This window comes from Hypanus sabinus, chromosome 1 (genome assembly GCF_030144855.1).
Source record: "Hypanus sabinus isolate sHypSab1 chromosome 1, sHypSab1.hap1, whole genome shotgun sequence".
Lineage (NCBI taxonomy): Eukaryota > Metazoa > Chordata > Chondrichthyes > Myliobatiformes > Dasyatidae > Hypanus > Hypanus sabinus.
The window spans coordinates 78,506,836-78,529,119 of NC_082706.1; the positions used below are offsets into that span (position 1 = coordinate 78,506,836).

The 22,284-nt window shown below is 42.1% G+C and overlaps 1 protein-coding gene across 5 annotated transcripts in view; it reads left to right on the forward strand.

Moving 5' to 3' along the window:
- The window catches only part of LOC132394773 (TPR and ankyrin repeat-containing protein 1-like), a 179,656-nt gene that overhangs the window by 40,300 nt on the left and 117,072 nt on the right, over nucleotides 1-22,284 (forward strand). For all 5 annotated transcript variants that reach the window (XM_059971183.1, XM_059971193.1, XM_059971207.1 and 2 more), the window contains 5 exons: nucleotides 5,817-5,970; nucleotides 9,210-9,310; nucleotides 9,899-9,985; nucleotides 12,181-12,313; nucleotides 18,750-18,890. In XM_059971183.1, the coding sequence (XP_059827166.1) occupies nucleotides 5,817-5,970; nucleotides 9,210-9,310; nucleotides 9,899-9,985; nucleotides 12,181-12,313; nucleotides 18,750-18,890 (616 nt within the window). The remainder of the gene's footprint in view (nucleotides 1-5,816; nucleotides 5,971-9,209; nucleotides 9,311-9,898; nucleotides 9,986-12,180; nucleotides 12,314-18,749; nucleotides 18,891-22,284) is intronic.

The window sequence follows — 22,284 nt, forward strand, 5'->3', positions numbered from 1 at the left end:
ATCACCAGCTCCCCATCTGCCCAGAGGACCGCCCCTACACCGCCTTCGAGGCGGGCGGCCGGCTCTATCACTTCCTGCGCGTCCCTTTCGGTGTCACGAATGGTGTCTCTGTCTTCCAGAGGGAAATGGACCGGATGGTGGACCAGTACCAACTGCGGGCCACATTTCCCTATCTGGATAACATCACCATCTGTGGTCATGACAGGCCAGATCACGACGCCAACCTCCAACGGTTTCTCCAAGTGGCCGCAGCTCTGAACCTTACTTATAACAGGGACAAGTGTGTTTTTGTTACCACCCGCCTTGCTATACTTGGGTATGTCGTGGAAAACGGGGTTATTGGGCCTGATCCCGAACGTATGCGCCCCCTGTTAGAGCTCCCTCTTCCCACCACTCTCAAGGCCCTCAGACAGTGCCTGGGGTTTTTTTCCTATTACGCCCAATGGGTCCCCCATTACGCAGACAAGGCTCGCCCCCTGGTCAAGTCTACCTCGTTTCCCCTCTCTGCTGAGGCCTGCGCGGCCTTCAACTGCATTAAAGCGGACATTGCCAAAGCTACGATGCATGCAGTGGACGAGACCGCTCCCTTCCAAGTGGAGTGTGATGCCTCCGATTTCGCTCTGGCTGCTACCCTTAATCAGGAAGGCAGACCAGTAGCATTCTTTTCTCGCACCCTCCAAGGCTCTGAAATTCAGCACTCCGCAGTGGAGAAAGAAGCCCAGGCCATAGTGGAGGCTGTTAGGCACTGGAGGCACTATCTTGCTGGCAAAAGATTCACTGTGCTGACCGACCAGCGCTCGGTTGCGTTCCTGTTCAGCAACCAACAGCGGGGCAAGATCAAAAATGATAAGATTTTGCGGTGGAGGATAGAACTCTCCACCTACACCTATGATATCCTGTACCGGCCTGGCAGACTCAATGAGCCCCCTGATGCCCTATCCCGGGGAACATGTGCTAGCACACAGCTCGACCAGCTGTACGCCCTTCATGCACAACTTTGCCATCCGGGGGTCACCCGATTTTACCATTTTGTGAAAGCTCGGAACCTGCCGTACTCCCTGGAGGACATCAGGACGATGACCAGGGACTGCCAAATTTGTGCCGAGTGCAAACCGCACTTCTACTGTCCTGACACGGCACAACTTGTCAAGGCCACCCGCCCTTTTGAACGCCTGAGTGTTGACTTTAAGGGCCCCCTTCCCTCCACTGACCGCAATGTCTATTTTCTCAGTGTTATTGACGAGTTCTCACGGTTCCCCTTTGCCATCCCCTGCCCCGACACCACTGCCACGTCCGTCATAAAAGCCCTGCGCCAGCTCTTCACTCTGTTCGGGTATCCCTGCTATATCCACAGTGATAGAGGGTCCTCCTTTATGAGTGAGGAGCTGCGCCAGTACTTGCTAGCTAGGGGCATTGCTACCAGTCGGACCACGAGTTATAATCCCCGGGGTAATGGCCAGGTAGAGCGGGAGAATGCCACAGTGTGGAAGGCCACACTTTTAGCCCTTAAGTCCAAAGGGTTGCCGGTCTCTCGATGGCAGGAGGTCCTCCCTGAGGCACTGCACTCTATCCGCTCTCTGTTATGTACGTCCACCAATGCCACCCCTCACGAACGCCTATTCTCTTTTCCCAGGAAGTCTGTCACTGGGACCACCCTACCAGTTTGGCTGACGTCCCCGGGGCCAGTGCTGCTCCGGAAACATGTGAGGAGCAATAAATACTCCCCGCTGGTGGAGAGGGTTCACCTTCTCCATGCGAACCCCCAGTATACTTACGTGGTCTTACCTGATGGGCGGGAGGACACGGTCTCCATCCGCAACCTGGCACCCGCAGGTGCAGCAGACCACTACCCTGAAGGCTCTCCGGTAACTGTGAACCCTGCACCAGAGGTGACACCGTACTCACCAGGCCCTACACAGACTCCTCACGACACTTGTATACCGGGCGTTTCGTACGCATTTATACCAGGCGCCTCGCACATGCATGAGGGATCACCGGCGCCTAGTGGGCAAGAACACGCGCAACCCCCGTCCCCTGTGCAATCGCCAATGTTGCCGGCACCTATGCGGTCACAGCCGGTGCTACGTAGATCGCAGCGACAGATTCGACCGCCTGATCGGCTTGACTTGTAAGAACCTTCGCTACATGAGGACTTTTTCAAACGAAGGGGGGGTGAATGTGGTGAACTATGTGCCTGTCGGGACACGCCCCTGCTGACTGCTCCTGTGGCTCCTCCCACAGGCCCCCTGTATAAAGGAGACCTGCGGCCTGAAGATCGGCCTCAGTCTCCAGGACCTTGTATGATAGACACTCACTCCTGGTTCCTTCTTCCAGTCAATAAAAGCCGATATCTCGCCTACGTCTCAGTGTGAGTTATTGATGGTGCATCACGGAAACAGCTGGAACGGTTTATGGTTGGGGTGGCTGGCATCCCTGATGATCTTCCAGACCTTCTTTCTGCACCTGCTGCTGTAAATGTCCTCAATAGTGGGAAGTTCACATCCACAGTTGCACTGGGCTGTCCGTACCACTCTCTGCAGTGCTCAGCAATGAAGGTTGGTGCAGTTCCCATACCAGGCAGTGATACAGCCAGTCGGGATTGTTATGATCCCAGCCCCCTCCTTTGTGAGAATCGCAAGAACACCCGTTGAGGGGGGGGTCAGCAGACCCAGGAAGTGAGAGAGAGAGAAACGTGAAAAATTGCACGTCCCACCAGGGATACAGAATAAGATGCCAGCAACTATTGTCTCATGGAGACCACGTGAAAAGCCCTCGGGCAAGGTGGGCTGGTTGAGAGAGAGATTGCATCATCCCAACCTGATTGACACCTGCGACCCCGTGAGGAAGTATAAAGGAGAGTCTCAGGGGGACAGCCCCTTAGACGCACCAAGAGTGTTCCCGCAGCAGCGGGAAGCCATTCTGAAGGAGGCCACGTGCATTAGATTCCGGGATTGGAATCTGTGGCTGGAATCACAGAAAACCGCTTTAACTAACATCGGGGAGAGGAAACCAACGCTCCCCCGATTTCACGGAAGATTCATCGAGACTCAGCAGGTTCTTTCTGTTCTCCCCCCAATCTCTCTCTCTCGGTCGCCCCATGTGAAACCCAGCGATTTTCAAAGGGCTGAGGCCGGCAGCCTTCTGAGTGACTTTTATATTTCCAACGGACAATCTATTAACCCCTAGACATCAGCAGAGCTCACTTCTTAATGATGATTATTAATATACCCGCGCTTTAGATTGAGTGTTGACGATGTGCACTATCTGAATGTATGTATTAACCCTACTTTTGTGTCCCTTTACGAATAAAACGTTTGAAAATAGTGACAACAGACTTCAACAGACCTCTCTATCTTTGCTGGTAAGTTATCCAGTTACGGGATACGTAACAGGATGCTCTCAGTGGTGTCCCTGTAGAATGTCCTGAGGATTTGGGAGCCCATACCGAACTGCTTCAGTCGCCCGAGGTGGAAGAGACACTGTTGTGCTTCTTTTTGCCACTAAGCTGCTGTGTACAATCCAGGTGTGATCATCAGTAATGTGTATCAGTTGTGAACTCGGATATATGGGCCAGTGGTGTCATTGCCATACAGACCAGGGGCCATCGTGTGTGCGAGGGGTTTGTGGTCAACGAGCACTGTGAAATGGTGACACTCCAAAAAAAAGAAAATGGTGGACGGCCAGGTAGAGAAGTTTACAGTCAAACGTGCTGTACTTCTTTTCGGAAGGACAAACCTGATGGCTGAAGAGGGTGAGTGGCTACCACACACAAACAACTGCTTGTGCACAGCATCCACAGCTTATTCTGAAGCGTTAGTAGTAATGAAAATGGCGGGAGGTATTAGTCAGTAGGGTCGCATTAGTAAGAGCACGTTTGGCATCATCAAATGCCCTGCTCATGCCCACTAACCAGCCAAGCACTCGATTAGGGGTAGTGCCTTTAAGCACGTAATGCAGGGGAAGCATAAGTTTAGCCTCTCACAGAATGATTGATATTTACCATGCCTAAAAACTCCTGTAGTTGTTTAGTAGTGCGGGGCAGTGGGAACTCCATAACAGCAGTAACTTTCGATGGGAGGGGTTTAGCACCCTTCTGTGGAGATGCAATGCATGACAACCCAAACTGGCATGTATTTTGGTACGGGCATGGACTAGTGGGCCAGTTGTGGAAGTGTGGCATTCGACCCCATGTTTTGTGACTATAGTGGAGAATGTGGGCTTGGTGAGGTTTATGTATTTGCCCAGCATGCAAGTAAACTCACGTGCAGTGGTGCATGTGCTTGACAGAGTCAATGTGGGAAATGTACTGGGGGAGCAGGGTAATGACATCCAAAAGCCGGCAGTTCTTAAGATTGACCAACAGTCCTTGAGCACACAGAAAACCTGCACCAAACAGAGGGCTTGCCACTTTGGCCAGGATGAAGTCCCATGTGTAAAGTTACCCACTAAAACAGAATGTCACCCGTTGTGTCCTGCAAGTCTGGATTCTGTTGCTGTTGGCAGCCTCCAGCGAGGTTTTGTCACTCTTTGCTTTCTCATCAATAGGCGATGCCTGTAGCACAGTCACTTGTGCACCTGCGTCACACAAGCATCACCCTGAGAGGGTGCCTGTGATGTACAGTAGATGACCCTGGCAGCTGGAACACATTTTCATAGACCTCTGATGCCCCCAATCGCCGTAAGGCGGGCAGCACTTCCTAGTGTTCGTACCAAAGCGAGCGTCGTACAAACACAGTCCCAGTGTCTTCTGTTCTGCAGTTGTGGGTGTCCTTATGTTGGGGTCCTTGCTGACTGGGCTTATTGAGGTAGAGAAAGGAATTACTGAGAAATATTTGGTGGTGTTGGCAGAGATCTCTTAATGAATTGAGCCTTGTATGAACCTAGTGACTATTTTGTTCCCAAAACTCTGGCGGTTTCAAAGTGACTGCATTGGCTGACATGTTGCTGGAATTGGCCTAGAGCATTGGGATCACCAATGTCGGTTTTTGCAAATAAAATGGTGGAGGCATCTTATGTTTCAGAGAAGCTGTAGCAGCTCATTTATTGAACACCAAAAAACTGAACACGGTGTGCTAAAAACCTTCTACATAATTACATCAGGCCATCCTCTTAAAGTGAAGCCCCAACTCAATGTCAATGATTGTGAATTATGTACATTTCCACCGATTATGTTATCCTACACATTCCTAGAAATGGTGAAAGTAGGTGTAATAGTAGCTTTTAAGGTGGTCACGTGGAAGGCAGAATATGGAGAGAAGGAGACCATGTGCATATAGTTATGATTACTTTATGGCACAGAGATTTTGCACCGAAGGGACTGTTCCTGTACTGTATTGTTCTGTGTCATATATGGTAAAACATTGATAATCCACTATCTTACCGTTTGAAAATCTGACATAAATTCAACCATCTGGAAACTCAGATTGTTGACACGTGGCTCACTGGATGTTGTTTGCCATGTGGCCCACACAGTTGCTGTCGCCCTGGTTCCTGTGCACAAACAACACTTGCATTCTCATGGAAGCTTACTGGCTTCACTGAACGTTATTGTGTAACATCTTTTCAAAAAGCGATTAACAGTGTGTTTAAAAAAAAATGTCCAATAGTTAGGAAAATCTGATAGTGCAGCAGCACCGAAGTTCTGGGTTGCCAGATTAACAAAGTTTTACAACATTAAAGAAGTATAGACATATAAAAGCTCACTACATTGAATTCACCTGCATTATCATTCAAATTGAACTTCTTCTTAAATGGACTAGATTTGCTCTGTTATTACATAATTAATGTAATCTAATAAACTTTTTTTTCTGACTTAGGGCTACTACTGGGCTGGAAATTCTTCACTGAAGATGCGTAATAATGAGCTGGCTTGTCGTTACTTCTATGAAGGATTAAGTCTCTTGGATGGAGCTCGAGGCAGAAATCAGAACCAGATTGCAGATTTCATTGTTGGAATCCTAATAGCTAATGGTGTGTTAATACATGTTAAGTGCTTTTCAGTGCTGATTGTAGATTATTAATGTTGACGGTATTGGAATATAACAAAGCCAGCTGTAGGAACTCATTGAATCAAGCAGCATCATGGGGTAGGAGATGGTCACAGGATTGGAAGGAATTGTTGCTGTTTCGAGTTGAAACCCTGCATCAGCACAGCACAGCGGGTCTGATCAGTTGGTTGTGTGTAATGCCTTAAAACAGAAACACAGGATATATCAAGATTTGACCATGGATGAGAAGAATCAGGAAAGATTAACTCTTTGCATCTGAAAAAGTTAGAGATATTTTCAAATGGTGTGGGAAGTCAGGCAGTCCTCCAGTCTGAAGTGCATCCAACTGCAGCACCTTACAGATCACATTAGGGAATTGGAGCCATTGGGAGATTGACGGTTTGATAGGAGTTACAGGGAAGTAGTCACAATTAGGTTACAGGATGTAGGTAAAGGAATAATTGTTTAGACATGGAAAGAGAATGGCCAATCAGTGCCGAGTACCCCGTGGTCATTCCCCTCAATAACAAGTATACTGCTTTGGATACTGTTGAGAAAGCTGCATACACCGGGTTTCTGGCACAGAATCTCTGTGCCTCGGGAAAAGAGGAGTGTGGTAGTGATAGATTCATTGTTTGGGGGAACAGACAGGTGATTCTGTGGATGAGGAAGAGTCTTCCGGATGGTATGGTGTCTCCAGTGGCCAGGGTTGTGGTCCACATCGCTACCAATGACACCGACAAGAAGGGTGATGAGGTCTTGCAAAGTGAGCTCAAGAAGTTCAGTGCTGAGTTAAAAGACAGGACCTCCAGGGTAGTCATCTCAGGATTTCTAATCATGCCACATATCAGTGAAACAAGAAATAGGAAAACAGTGCAGTTTAACTTTGTAGACATGGAGATGGTGCCAAGTGAGGGCTCAGCTTTTGGATTACTGGGCTCTTTTCCAGGGCAGGTGGGACCTGCACCACAGGATGGTTTGCACCTGAACTGGAGGGAGAACCAATATCCTTACGGAAAGGGTCACTCGTCAGACTCATGAGAGTTTAATTTTAGAGTTGCAGGGGTGTGGTAGGGTTGCATGTGAAGTTGCTGTGGGATAAATAGTATAAGCAAAGGCAGAAATCACTGGTTAATGAGCTGAACTGGGGTAATATTCTGAAGTGCATCCATTTCAGGTAAGGCAGGTGAATTTAGAGCGGATTAGTGTGTAGAATTATGTTGTAGCCATTAGTGAGACTTGGTTGCAGGAGGGGCAGAACTGGCAGCTCAGTGTTTTGGGATTTTGCTGTTTTAATCATGATGGAAGGGGAGATATTAAAGGGGGAGAGGTAGCATTATACATCAGGGAAAATGTCATAGTAATGCTCAAAGAGGACAAACTGGTGGGCTTGTGTTCTGAAGCAATATGACTGGAACTGTAGGATGAAAGGGGATGACTACCTGAATGGCACTATACTACAGACCTCCCAGTCTCAGTAGGATTTAGATTTCTGGAGTATTAGCAGATAGTTGCAAGAAATATAAGGTTACGATAGTTAGTGATTTTAATTTTCCAACTATTGGATGGGCTGGAGTTTGTCAAAAGTGTTCAGTGAAATTTCCTTAATAATTCAAAGTGTTAAGTAGAAAGAGTGCAACACTGGATCTGGCCTTGCAGAAAGAAGGCAGGGTAGGTGACAAAGTATGTAGGGGAACACTTTGGACATAGTGATCATAATTCCATTCGTTTCAAGATAATTGTGGAGGAGGAGAGGACTGGTCCTTTGAATAAGATTCTAAGATGGATTAAGACCAATTTTGGTGGCATTAGAATGGATCTGGTAGGCATGGATTGGGATGGGCTATCTTCCAGCAAAGAGATGCTCAGTAGATGGGAGGCTTTCAAAAGTAAAATATTAAGGGACAGAGTTTTTATATTCCCGTTAGAATAAAAGGCAAAATCGACAGGTTTAGGAACATTGTTTATCAAAAGATATTGAGACCCTGTAAAGAAGGAGGCAGTGCCTATCAGATAAAAGCAGTTGGGATCAAATGATGTGCTTGAAGAGTATAAGAAATGCTAGAGAACACGTGATAGAGAAATCAGGAGGGCTAATAGAAGAGATGATGTTGCTCTGGCAGATAAGGTGAAAGTGAGGCCCAAGGATTCCTCTAGTTATGTTAAGAGCAAAAAGATTGCAAGGGGAAAATTGGTTCTCATGAAGATCAGCATGGCCATCTATGCATGGAGCTAAAGGAGATGAGGGAGCTCTTAAATTAGTTTTTTGTGTTCATATTTATGTAGCAGACAGACACAGATTTTAGAACTGAGGCAAAACAGTAGTGAGGTCATGAACCATATCTGGATTACAGAAGAGGTGGTGCTGGCTGTCTTGAGGTGAAGTGGGATTAATAATTAGTCCCCACAGCCTGACAACATGTCCCCTCAAACCTTGTGGGATGCTAGTGCAGAAATTGCAGGTGCCCTGCAGAGATATTTATAACCTCTTTAGCCATAGGTGAGGTGCAGGAGGATTGTTCTATTGTTCAAGAAATACTCCAAAAAAAATGCTGGGAAATTATAGGTTGGTGAATTTCATATTAGTCGTGGGTAAATTATTGAAGGTATTCTAAGGGACGGAACATACGAGGTTTTGAATAGAGGGAACCTCATTAGGGATGATCAAAATGGCTTTGTGTGTCTTAGGTCATGTTGAATGAATCATACAGAGTTTTGTTAAGGAGGTTATCAGGAAGGTTGTTGAAGGAAAGATAGTGGACATTGTCTCCAGGGAGGCTGGTCCAGAATGTTAAATTGCTTGGCACTTAGGATGCAGTTGCCAATTGGATCCCAAATTGGCTTAGTAGGAGAAGCCAAAGAGTGGTAGAAGATGACTGACTCTTTGACTGGAGGGCTGTGACCACTGGTGTGCTGCAGGGTTCAGTGGTGCGTCCATTTTTGTTTATCATCTATATTTATTTAAATTAGTATTAATTATAATTAATTTAAATTCTAATGTGGTAAACCAGATGAAAGCATTTGATGATGATACCTAGAATGGGAGCATAGTGGACAGTGAGGAAGGTTATCAAAGCTTGCAGCTTGTTCTTGACCAACTGGGAAAATGCAAGTATCACTGATTAGTAATAAAGCTGTTTATGCAGAAATGTTATGTCATGTTCATGATAAACTTAAAATATGCCATTTATAGATCAATTTTCTACCATATTGTTTTAATAGGGACGGATCACAGGACTTTTGAGATCCTAAAATGGAAAAGTTACAGTTCCCAGATTTGGCAAACAGTTATAGAAAAAGCTGCATTAAAAAATTTATGGATGGTAAGCAGTAACTTGGAATGATTTAATTAATATTGGAATGTAGCTGAACCACACACTTGCTACAGAATATTCACTGTGACTCATGGAGAGATGAATCCTGGAAACGCTGACCATGTGGCCATTAGATGTGTCCAGGTATTCTGCAGTAACTATTCAGTTAGACTTTTATGGCACTTGGTTTTCAAAAATGATCCTGCCTAATAATTGGTGTCATGTCTCATGGATTACTTGAACAGTATTTACACCAGTATTAAAAATACACTTAATGGGTTATCCTTGTAATAACCTTGTAAATAGGTTGACAAACTCACTGTTCCCCAAATGTTGATGAATTACTATGCTGGAGAGATCCAAGGTTTTATCCCTGTGAGATCCTATAATGATCATTACTGTCTTAATCTAAGTGTGAGGGAATAAAGGTAACCTTCTGATACACTGCCAAAACTTTGTCCTAAAGAACAAAGGTAGAAAACAAACACTTTTTTAACAGAAGCTTATTATCATGAAAATATTAAGCAGTGCAGTAATTCATTTCTGCTGTTTTTAGAGTGTTAAGTATGTGATGATATTAATTTCAATACTTTGCAGGCTCTTTATCTTGCAGTTTGCGACTGTAAATGTATCCCAAGAAACAACTACAGTGCCAAAGAAATTCAACTTAAGAACTTATTTGGGGTATGTTTTCAACTTGTTATTGCTGGGAATATATTTATAGTTGATGTACTGTATCTTTTCTCTTGGAATTTGTAAAATAGATTCTGGCATGAGTTCAATGTGATTTCAGAGAGCAGGTTATTTAATTATCTAGATCTTAGAATATTGTGCAAGTGAGTTAATGGGCAAAGGAGGTGAAGACTGAGGTGAGTGAATATTTTGTGAATACATGGGGGAGGATGTTTGCAGTGCACTGTTGGAACACTTTTGGATTAATGCTGTGAATTTAGAAGCAATTATAATGCTCTTTGTTTATCAAACTCAGCGAAAGCTGCAATTAGTATGTAACGTGTGCATTGTTATTTCCCTCACTCAAGGTCATGTTTCAAATTGTTTGTTCATTCATTTCCATTCATGCATTTTCCCCTCAACCACTTTAAAAAAACCTTTCATAAACTTTATCTGAAATCAGGCCATTGCTTTTATTTAACTGACCAGAAACTGAAGCTAAGCAATAATATCCTAACTTGACTAATGGGCACACCTGCAGGTGCTGAAGGCCAAAATGAAGTCCAAATGTTGATTTTTGGTAGAAATCTACACCCTTCCAGTACAATCTTTAATGATATTATTAAAAGAGCTTGACATTTCAATCAATAATGTATTCTTATTGTAAGACTTATCAAGGAAAAGTAGCATTTAGTATTTTGTTGTTACAGAATAAATAAATCTATACAGGTAGTTTACCTCTTTAAATTGGGCAGTTAACATGCTGCCTGATAGACCTTCCAGCAGCAGCTAACAATTGCAAGAAGAAATTACCGAAATTCAGAATGATGAAGAAGCAAAAATGTTGGTTGTTGTAGTCTGTGGCTACACTGTCATACAAAGTTTCCTTGTCCTTGGAAAATAGCCAAACTTATCTTCATTGCACTTCCAACCTCCTTCCTTGATGAAAGAGGCTTCACTACAGTGAACCACATACTCACAAAAAGACAGAAACCATTTGGACATTGTTACATGTGGGGACTTAAGTCTTTTGTTTTGCTAAAGTTTTAGGAAAATGTCGGAGACTGAGGAGGCAACCTTAAAAGTGTTTAAATTATAAGAAGCATAGTTAAGATTAATCTTTTCCCCAGAGTAGGGGAGTGAAGAAATAAGGGCACAGGTTTAATGTTAGAAAGGAAGGATTTAAAAAGAACTTGAGGGGTGATATTTTCAGACAAAAGGATGTCTTACCTTTGACACAGAGAGTTGTAGTTATGTGGTATGAGCTGCAAGAAGAAGTGTTAGAGGCAGAGGCATATTGACAGGTACTTGGAAAGAAGCTAAAGGATTTGGGCAAATGGGATGAACATAGATAGGCATCATGGTTGTCATCCATTGGTTAGTCCAATGAGCCCATTTCTATGTTGTTCAACTCAATGACTATAGTTCTATAAAACATGAGCTAGGCCATTGCCAGTGCTGTTTGTATTTCTAGGTGTCACAGTCCAGCAAGGATGTGACTACACTGGAGAAGATAATGCAAAGATTCACCAGGACATTACCTGGGTTGGTGCATTTCAGTTAAGAGAACAGATTAGACAGGTCAAGTTTAGTTTTTGGAGTGGAGCTGACTAAAGGGTTGGGTAGATAGTACGGAAGTTATCACTATCGTTGTAAAGAGTTAGCAGGTTTAGAGGGGATTTGAGGAAAGAATTTTTCATCCAGACGATGTTTTGAATCTGGAATGCACTGCCTGAATTGGTGGCAGAATGAGCTTCTCTCACAGTATTTTTACATAGAACTAAAGTGGAGAATAAATAAAACAACACTAACTTCTCCCAATAAAAGCAGTATGATTTTTCTAAAGCATGCATCGGCTGGAGCTGTTACATATAACTAAATATATGAACTTATACATTATGCAATTATTAAATTACTCAAAATGTATAAAATAAAGTAAGTATGAGTATTAATCATATTCAGTTAAAGCAGTATGGCCACAAGCTGATTGACAAAGGAATTACTCTATCATCTCCGCTTCTGCTATCTAAGCCAGTATTACTGTATACGATATTTTCAGTTTTTTGCTGGTATATTGAGTGATGACGATGGTTGCTAGCTACTGTGATGAAGTGAGAAAAGGTGTACAGAAGGTAGTCAGGAAACAGTCTTACAGAAGTTTATTAGTGTACATTCAAATGACTTTTTCTATTTCCTGTATTTTTAAGTGTGTCCCTCATGGGGTTGAGCCATGTACGTGGATAACAAAACTTTTCCGTGCCTTAGTGACTCAGCATGCAAACGTCGAGAGTATTGGACCATTTCCACTTCATTCCATCCTCAAACTTGCCATAAGGACCAGTAAGTAACTTTTTAAAAATGAAAATCTATTGCATTGCATTCTTAGTCATAGCACTCATGCTAATAATTTGGAAGTTCATAATCTCAAATCCCACTTCAAAAAAAAAAGCATAAATAATCTTGTCTGATACTTCTTTTGCATCTCTGGGGAATGCTGCATTATCAATGTTATCACGTTTCAGATAACAGACTAAAACCATCATCCATTTTCTGGGTAAAAATAAAAAATCATCTGAAGTTGCTGAAGAAAGGATGCAAAATTTTGGACCAGCCAATTTTTAAGCCTTCATTAATGCTGCCAAAAATATATTTTTCATTTGTGTTGGTTATATATTTTTCATTGTTGTTGCAGTATTTCATTGCAGTATGCAAGTTAGCTACAAAGTTTTGCTATACTGTATTATAGCTACACTATGATATTCTTTGTGTTGAGAAGCACTTAGCATTTGTTAACATGTTCATTCTGTGAGCCAAAAATTAATAGAGTTTCTGTTTGTATATTTGAGACTGTTCATAGACGTCATAGAATTTAGAGTGCGCCCTTTCAAACAGTAGGACAAATGCAAGGAAACCAAATCTCATGACCATGCCATCAGAACTTCAGATGCATTTCATAACAAAGATAGCCAAATCTAGAGTTGAATCAGATTATTAGCATAAAATTTGAGCCCAAGTGAACTTACAGACTATATAGTTGCCTGATCTCCAAGAGTTTATTTCATCTTCATAATGTTGCCTCTGCAATATCTCAACTCATTTGTTCCAGAATACCCAATAAATGCTTTTGTTACCTCTGGGTTTCAGTGTTGACCTTATCTGTCTTCCATCCATAAACAAAAATCCATCCAGCATTTTACTGTACAACTCAGAATAAGTTTCATTCACCTATTGTCCTAGTATTTGTGGACCTTATTGTTGCATGATCTCACAGTGCATTGATTCTTGACACCCACAACAGCTAAGCTTTCCTTTTCTCTCCCACCTCCAATATCCTAGATATCTTCAAGCTTTCCGCAGTACTCCAGCTTTGGTTCCTTCAGCATTTGTATTGTCAACTGTTACACTGTTGTCATGTGTACATTTTCTTTTGATTCTAAACTAGTCTTACTACCCATTTTACCTCTCAAGATGATTCTTCAACCATATCTCTTTTGAAGGCTGAATAAAAATTTGGTTAAAAATCTGTTAATGTGTCCGTGTTTAATAGTGCATAGTACCATGTGTTTTATAGTGCTATAGAGACAACATTTTTTAAAAAAGTTGTGCGGAGTTGATTTGTTGCATTTATATGCTGGTCTTCTTACATTCTGGTTAAATTAGTTGAATAAATCCTTTTGAAGTGTGGCTACAAGTTGTACTCTTTCATTTTGGGAATTGTTTCTTAGAGCAGTATGTTGCAAAACCTACCCAAGAACAGGCAGTTTTACAATAGATAGGTCATGTATCCAAAATAGCTCATGTATGGGATGAATAAAAGATATAGTGGTTCAGGATCTCCTAAGTAGTACTGATTTCAACATGACAGATTTCTGCTTATAGTTTGAAGGCATAATTTAGTGTCCATAGCCAATGTCTTCAGCTTTCATTTAGAACAATTACAATCGTAGAAGTGGACTAGGTAAATAGGCTAAAGGATAGGCCAGTGGATGAGCAGTGGTAGGTATTTATACAGCTTGCTCACAACACTTAGCAGACACCAAGCCCAATTGGAAAGATAGATCCCAGAAGAAGGAAAAGCCAGTGGCTAACAAGGGATATCCAGGAAAATATTAAACAAAAGATACTGCCTATGTAGCAGTGTTGTGTGGTAGAGGACTCTGAATTACACAAAAACACAACAGCAAAAAAAAAATAAATTAGGTGAAAATAGAGTGATTGTTGCCTTCTTGTTTCTGGCTCCCACCCACACAGGTTCAGTAGACAATCCCTCCATAACATTCTCTCTTTCTGTAACTGTGATACTATCCCTGATTAGCAATGCCACTCCTCCACCTCTTTTACCTCCCTCCCTGTCCCTTTCGCAACATTGAAAGCCCAGAACATCCAGAAGCCTCTCCTGCCCTTGTGACAGCCAAGCTCCATAATGGCCACACTGTTGTTCCATGTCCTTGCGATGCTCTGTAAGTACATCAACTTTCTTCCTGATACTTGTGCATTAAAGACAGGTAAACTTCAATCTTCTTCTTATTCAATTTTGCCTTAGCAACTGCCTTTCTTTCCTCACCAAGTCTACACACCACATCTACCTTTATACCATATGCCCCACCCTCTGACCTACTAATCTGCCTCCCGTCACCCTGCCAGACTAATTTAAACACTCCCCAGTAGTTCTAGCAAATCTGCCCACAAAGATGTTGGTTCCCCTCAAGTTCAGATGTAACCATCCTTTTTATAAAGGGCGTACCTTTATCCCAACCTCAATCCACAAATCTGAAATCCTGCTCCCCTGCACCAATTCCTCAGCCACATATTCATCTGCCAAATCATCTTATTTTTACCCTCACTGGCATGTGGCACAGTCCTGAGTTTACTACCCTTGAAGTCTTGCTTTTCATCTTCCTATCATGGCTCCCTATATTCACTCTTCAAGATCTCATCCCTTTTTCTACCTATGACATTGGTACCAATATCAGAATCTGAATCAGATTTATCTTCACTGACTTGTGTTGGGAATTTTTTTTTGTTTGGCATTACTTCTTTACAATACATAGAACATACTATAAATTACAATAAGAAATGTGTATTCATAGTACTATGCAAAAGTCTTAGGCATATATATATAACTAGGGTGCCTAAGACTTTTGCATAGTACTGTGATTTTAGGTATTGCACTGTACTGCTGCTGCTGCTGCCAAAAAAAACCCACATTTCATGACATATGTGAGGATATGATAAAACCTGATTCTGATATAGGTCTTAATTGTGAACTGAGAGTGGGAAATGGGCAGGGAGAGGAGAAGCATGGTTGGGAAAAGGGGAAGGGAGAGGGGAGGGAGCGGGAAGCACCAGATTGACATTCTGTAATGATCAATAAACCAATTGTCTGGAATTCAGTGACCTTGCCTGGTGTCTCAGGGCTGGGTGTGTCTGTACCAGCGCCACCCCTCGCTCTTGGCACTCCTCTGCCACCTGTCCCACATCTCTCCCATGGGCTGCCAGATTTACAAACTTGCTCTCAATTCCAAGTTGACAAATATAGTACTGTGCAAAGGTCTTGGGCACCCTAGCTCTATATATATATAGAGAGAGAGAGAGAGAGAGATACACACACACACACACACACACACACACACACACACACACTCCTAAGATTTTTATATATGCACAGTACTGTGTAATATAAATGTAGTGCAAAAAATATATAAAAGATAGTGAGGTGGTGTTCTTGATCCATTCAGAAATCTGATTGTGAGCTGGCAGAGGGGAAGAAGCTGTTCCTAAAACCTTGCGTTTGTGTCTTCAGGCTCTTGTACCTCCCTGATGGTAGAAATAAGAAGAGAGCATGTTCTGGGTGGTGGGGATGTTGTCTTTCAGAGGCATTGCTTTTTGAGTATGTTCTTGACGCTGGCAAGGCTAGTGCACACAATGGAGCTAGATGAGTTTTCAACCCTCTGCAACTTTTTCAATCCTGTACATTGGCCCCTCCATACCAGAAGGTGATGTAGTTGGTTAGAGTGCTCTCCACGGCACCTGTAGAAATTTGCTAGTCTTTGTTGGCATACCTAATCTCCTGAAATTCCCAATACAATATAGCCACTGATGTGCCTTCTTTGTAACGGCGTCAATAATCTTCGGAGATGTTGCCACCCAGGAACTTGAAACTGTTCACCCTTTCCAATGCTGAACCCCTTGATGTGTGTGTTATCTGGACTTCTGCTTCCTGAAAGTCAGACTAACTTCTTTGGTCTTACTGACATAACGTGCAAGGTTGTTGCAACACCATTCAACCTGTCGATCTGTCTCGTTCCTGTGTGCTTTCATGTCTCTATCTTAACTGCTGCCAATAGCATTTCAATTTATAGACGTTTATGCTGCACCTAGCCATGCAGTCATGACTATAGAGAGAGTAGAGCAATGGGCTAAGCATACATGCTTGTGGTATGCCTGTGTTGATTGTCACTGATAAAGATATTATTTCTGATCCACATTGATCTCCTAATGAAAAAATCTAAGAAGAATCCAGTTACAGATATAAGTATAGAGGTCTAGGTTTTAAAGCTTATTTGATTAGTACTGAGAGGATGATGATACAGAGCAGACTTGAAAGGCCAAATGGCCTACCTCTGCTCCTATATCTTATTTTCTTATGTAAAATGCTGAGCTAGAATCAATAAACAACAGTCTGATGCAAGTACTGCCATTGTCCAGGTGGCCCAAAGCCTCGTCGAGAGCCAGTGAGATTGCATCCATTGTAGACCTATTGTGGCTGTAGGCAAACAGCAGTGTGCCCTTGTTTAGGCAGGAGTTAATTCTAGCCACGATCAACCTTTCATCACAGGAAATGTGAGTGATAGTCATTGAGGCAGCTTACTTTGTTCTTCTTGGGCATCTTGATGCCCATTTGAAGCAGATAGGAAACTCCAACTGCAACAGTCTGAAATTGAAGATGTCCTTTAGAACTTGAAGCATAGGAATTGTGCTGCATAGGTTTTCCGTGCCCTAGCAGGTACACCATCAGAGCCCGATGCCTGGCGAGGGTTCACCCTCTAGTAAAATGTTCTTGGTGCAATTCTCTGAGGCAGAATGCTCACATATCAGGTCTTGCCCTGGTTTATTTCCCAATACGAGTGTCCAGTATGTTTTTTCCTCTGGTTGGACTCTCAACATATCATCTCAAGAATACCTCTTGGATGCACTGAAGAGATGCCAAACTAATCGGCTCATTGCAAAAGGACATGGCGTGAGCACTCAAGGATAAAGGAGGGAATTTGTGCTTGGAGTCAGCATGTGGCTGATTTACTAAATTATTACTTTGTGCTGGTGTTTACTGAAGAGGATTTGAAGGAAAGTGAAAGCAGTATGATGTGCTAATGTGCTGAGACTTTGAGGTTAAGGAGGATGTCGTGCTGGGTTTTCTGAAAAGCCTTAAGTTAGATAAATCAGTAGGTTCTGATAGCATATGTTCCAGAAAGAAGCAAGTGAGGAGATTCCTGGGGCTTTGACAAAGATCTCTGTGTACTCAATAGCAACAAGCTAGGTCCTGGAACACCCTAGACCAAGAATGCAAATAGGGATAATCTAGGTAATTTGGGTCAGTGGTAGGCAAGCTATTTGGGAGAATACAGAGGCATAGGAGTTTATGCACATTTTGGAAATGTCAAATGAAAAGAGGATGTATAAAGTTAATGGTGGACTCTTATCATATTGAGCTACAGAAGGATCTTTGCATCCAGGTTCATAGTTTACATGATTAGCCAGTCGATTAGGTAGTAATGAAGGTGTATGGTATGCTTGCCTTTATTAATAGAGGCATTGAGTATAGTAGAAAAGCAGTCATGTTGCAGCTATATAAAGCTTTAATTAGGACGTACTTGGAGCATTGCCTGCAATTTTGGTTGCCTCATTGTAGGAAGGATGTGGAAATTGTGGAAAGAGTGCAAGAGAGGTTTACTGGAATGCTGTCTGGATTAGAGGGCATGAGCTTTAAACTTGGATTATTCTCATTAGATTGTTGCAGGCTGAGGGGTTGATGGGAAAGAGATCTTTAAAATTTTGAGAGGCAAAGAAAGAATAGACTGTCAGAACCTTCCAAGAACTTACCAAGAATAGAAACATCAAACTCCAGAGGACGTGCTTTTAAGATCAGAGGGGAGGTGGGGGGGGGGGTGAAGTTTTTTTTTAATGCAGAGTGGTAGGTTCCTGGAATAATTACCAGGGGCAGCACTTTCATGGAGTTTCAGGCTTTTGGATATACACATAAATATGAAGGGAATGGAGGGATATGGATGATACACGGTTGGCACAAAACTGTACTCTAATGTTCTATGATACACAGAAGGACATTTCATATATCAAAATATGTATAATATTGAGGGCTGAATGGCCTGTCTACTGCTGTACTGTTCTAAAACAATAGAACACAGGGAATAAATACTGGCCTTGCAGTATCTCTTGGGTTAATTTTTTTTTCAGAAAAAAAAACAAGTTTGTTCCTTCACAATTTGTCCCAAAACATCTTTCAGGTGGAATACTGGATTATTATTATGAGTGCCATTTTCAGATGTTAACATCACTGTTTTGACAAGGAGGTGCATTAATGGTCAGCATTTTGATGACATTTGTTGATTTTTGACACTTACCAAGGAAGTTCTGGAAATGTCGTCATCTAACCCATGATTGTAGTAACTCACCACTATTCTGTGCAGATACAGTAGCTGACCAAGTAGAAAGCTAACTGTCCCATTGCTATTTTATTGTTTTATTATTTTCATCATAGATGATAAAAAACTCTTTAAGTGGATTCTAAATCAAAAACCATCCCTGACCAACACAATTAACCAGAAGGATGAAGATGGCCAATCACTTTTACATATAGTGGCTTCTTGGAACACAACGGAAAATGGATATGGTCGAAATTGTAAGTAGTAACTTGTACTGTGGTGTACAAACATGCCACTTTTTCAAAATTTTCAGATAGTGTTGACAGTTATAAGTATATATAATGAAGAATGTGTTTAAGACTGTGACAGCTGTGTTAAAATATTTGAATCAGAATCTGGTTTAATATTTTTTGTGACAGCAGTACAACACAATACATAATTAAAAACTGATTTACAATAATTGTCCATTCAGAAATTGGATGGCAGATTGGAAGGAGCTGTCCCTGAATCGTTGAGTGTGTGCCTTCGGGCTTCTGTATCTCCTTCCTGCTGATATCAGTGAGAACAAGGCATTTCCTGGGCAATGGGGTCCTTAATGATGGATGCTGCCTTGTTATGGCATCACTCCTTGAAGATGTCCTGTATGCTGGGCAGGCTAGTGCCCATGATGGAATTGACTGAGATACAACTTCCCTGCAGCTTCGATCCTGTGCAATGCCACTCCCCCATACCAGACGGTGTTGCAGCTAGTTAAAATGCTCTCCATGGTATACAGTACTGTGTGATCCATTATAAAATCAACAACACTCCTCAAATATTCAAAGCAATCTGAACTGTACCAGCTAGAGTTTATTCACATTGACTGCTACTTGCAGGAGGCAATTCAAAAGTTAACAACCTATTGTTATGTACAAATTAACTAGCAAGGAGTTAAAGATATGAAAAAGGGTAAGGGAAAAGAGGAGAAAACTGGGTGAAATAACGAAAGGGTGAGACAATAGAAGATGGAGCATTTAAATATTTGCATATGGGTCATAGGCAAATTTAATTATGAAAAGATTTTACTGTAGTACAGTTTTTGGGTCAGTGACTGCGACAAAGACAAATTCTTCCTCATTTTCTAGCTTTCCTTGAAGCCAATATATCCAAAGTTGCTGAGGGAGGGCGAGGTGGAGAGAGCAAAAGGCCTAGAACAGGGGACTGAAGAATAGTAAAAGTTGAAATGCTTTTCTTAAAAGAAGAAAATGTAAGATCATCCATGGTAACAAAAAAACCTTGCTTTAAATTTAATTGTCAGGAAATTATAAAGTATGGATACTTGGGGTGTTGCCTAAGTAGAGCCAAGAGAATTTTGTTGAAAGTTTAACTGAGGAAATAAATGCAAGTCAATTCATGAACTGGAGTATATGTAATTACATGGAATTTTGGAGGCATTTATAAAGATGGGCATGAAAGATGGTCAGCAAAATTGAAGCCATGGAAATGGAGTCAATAGGGGTATGGTCAGCAAATAGGCAGGAAGCAGACAGAAGTGAGAAATGATTGTCTATTGATTTTCTGACTGAAAAACAGTGATGTTTCCCAAGGATTATTGCTGGGACATTTCACTTTCTTTTGGGTATGTGCAATGTGCATTGTAAAATTAACACATAGACAGATGACATTTATCTTGGAAGCACGGTAAACAGCTGGAAATGTAATATGAAATAGTTATAGATTGGTTATCTGAATCATAGCATATAGAAGGTAATGAAGTGATACATTTTAACATTAGAATTAGGAAGATCATATTGAATAAATTCTGGTTGTACACATGCATAAACCCCTAAAAGTAGTAAGGTATGTGAGAAAGTAGTCAGTAAAGCATCTGGAACCATGTTAATCATAACTGAGGCATAGAGCACAATAGTGCAAGGCCTCCCCAGGTTATGAACATGTGATTTATGTACAAGCCATACACATGAACACACATCTGAAAGACTGACATGTGTACTTTGCTGGATGCTGCATGGCTGCAAGTGTCTTATGTTACCTGGGAACTCAGTTCATAACCACGTTTCTGAAATGAAATCTTTTCTTACGAACTCTTGGTAACGGACAACTCCCAAGAAATGGACACTACAGTGTAAGGGGAATCTGTACGTCAAACATGGAGGAACTCAGCAGACCAGGCAGCATCTCTGGAAAAGATTAAACAGTCAATGTTTCAGGCCAAGACCCTTAAGCATCTTGGATTTCCAGCATCTGCAGATTTTCTCTTGTGATTTGACATTTTTTTCACCCTGGGGAAAATGACTTTTGACTGTCCATCTTAATAATTTCATGATAATTTCATGATTTTAGGAAAAGCAGGAGGGCAAACGTGCTAGTGTACATTGGGAAATCAGTGATGACGAGAGTCAGGTTTGGATTCCTGGGTATTAACGTATCAGATGATTTGTCCTGCGTCTAGCACACAGGTGCAATCATAAGGAAAGCACATTAGCATCTCTACTTTCTTAAGAGGTTAAAGAGGTTTGGCTTGTTACTAAACACTCTTAACAAATATCTACAAATGTACTGTTGAAAGTATCCTGACTGCATCACAGTCTGCTACAGGTATTTGAATATACAAGAACATAAACAGCTGCAGAGAGAGATGGATGCTGCTCGTCCCTTCCCTTCATCAGTTGCATCTACAGGAGGCACTGCCATCATCAAAGATCCCCACCATCTGGGCCATGCCATCTTCTAACAGTTACCATCAGGCAGGAGGTGCAAGGGTACTACCACTAACTGTCCTTTGCATTTGATCTTCCATTACATTACATTCTTACATTTGAAGAGCAGCACTTCACTCTTGGCAAGCTTAAACACCATCTGCCACTTTTCCATCCCCATATCTGCAGTAGATCTATGTCCTGCTGTATCATTTGGCAATCTTCTATACTGTCCACAACACCATCAGTTTTTGTATTGTTTGCAAACGTATTAACCACCCATCCTTATTTTCACCCAGGTCATTTATGTATTTCTGCAAACAGCAGAAGTCCTAGTACGGATCTGTGTGGAATACCTCTAGTCATGGTCCTCCAGCCAGGATAAATGCCATTGACCACTATTCTTCTAAGGGCAAAGAAATTCTGAATACAAATACTAGCCACTGTGAACTATGCATTACTATCTTCTTCAATCATCTTGACACCTCAAAAAAGTGCATTCAAGTTAGCAGGACATGATTTGCCCTGCACAAAGCTATGCTGACTGTCACTAGTTAAGCAGTGGCTCTCCAAATGTTTATCAATTCTATCCATAAGAATCCTCTCCAACAGCTTCTCGGCCACGGGCTTGAGACTTGCAGGTCTACAGTTACCAGGATTATCCGTTTCCCTCCTCAAGCAATGAATCTTCAGTTACTCATTACTCCTCTGAGATTGCAGCTAGAGAGGACATGAAGAATTTGGTCACAGCCTCAACGATTTCATCCTTTACCTTGTTCTAAAGACTGGGGTTTATCACTTCGGGTCCTGGGTGTTTATCTCCTTAATGTTCTTCAAGAGACCCAGCACTACCTGTCCCTTAATTTCAAAAATGTCCCATCATATTAGCACACTCCGCTCTTTCTTCACTCTCCTCCACTTTCCACTTTCCAGTATTTTGTAAATACTGATG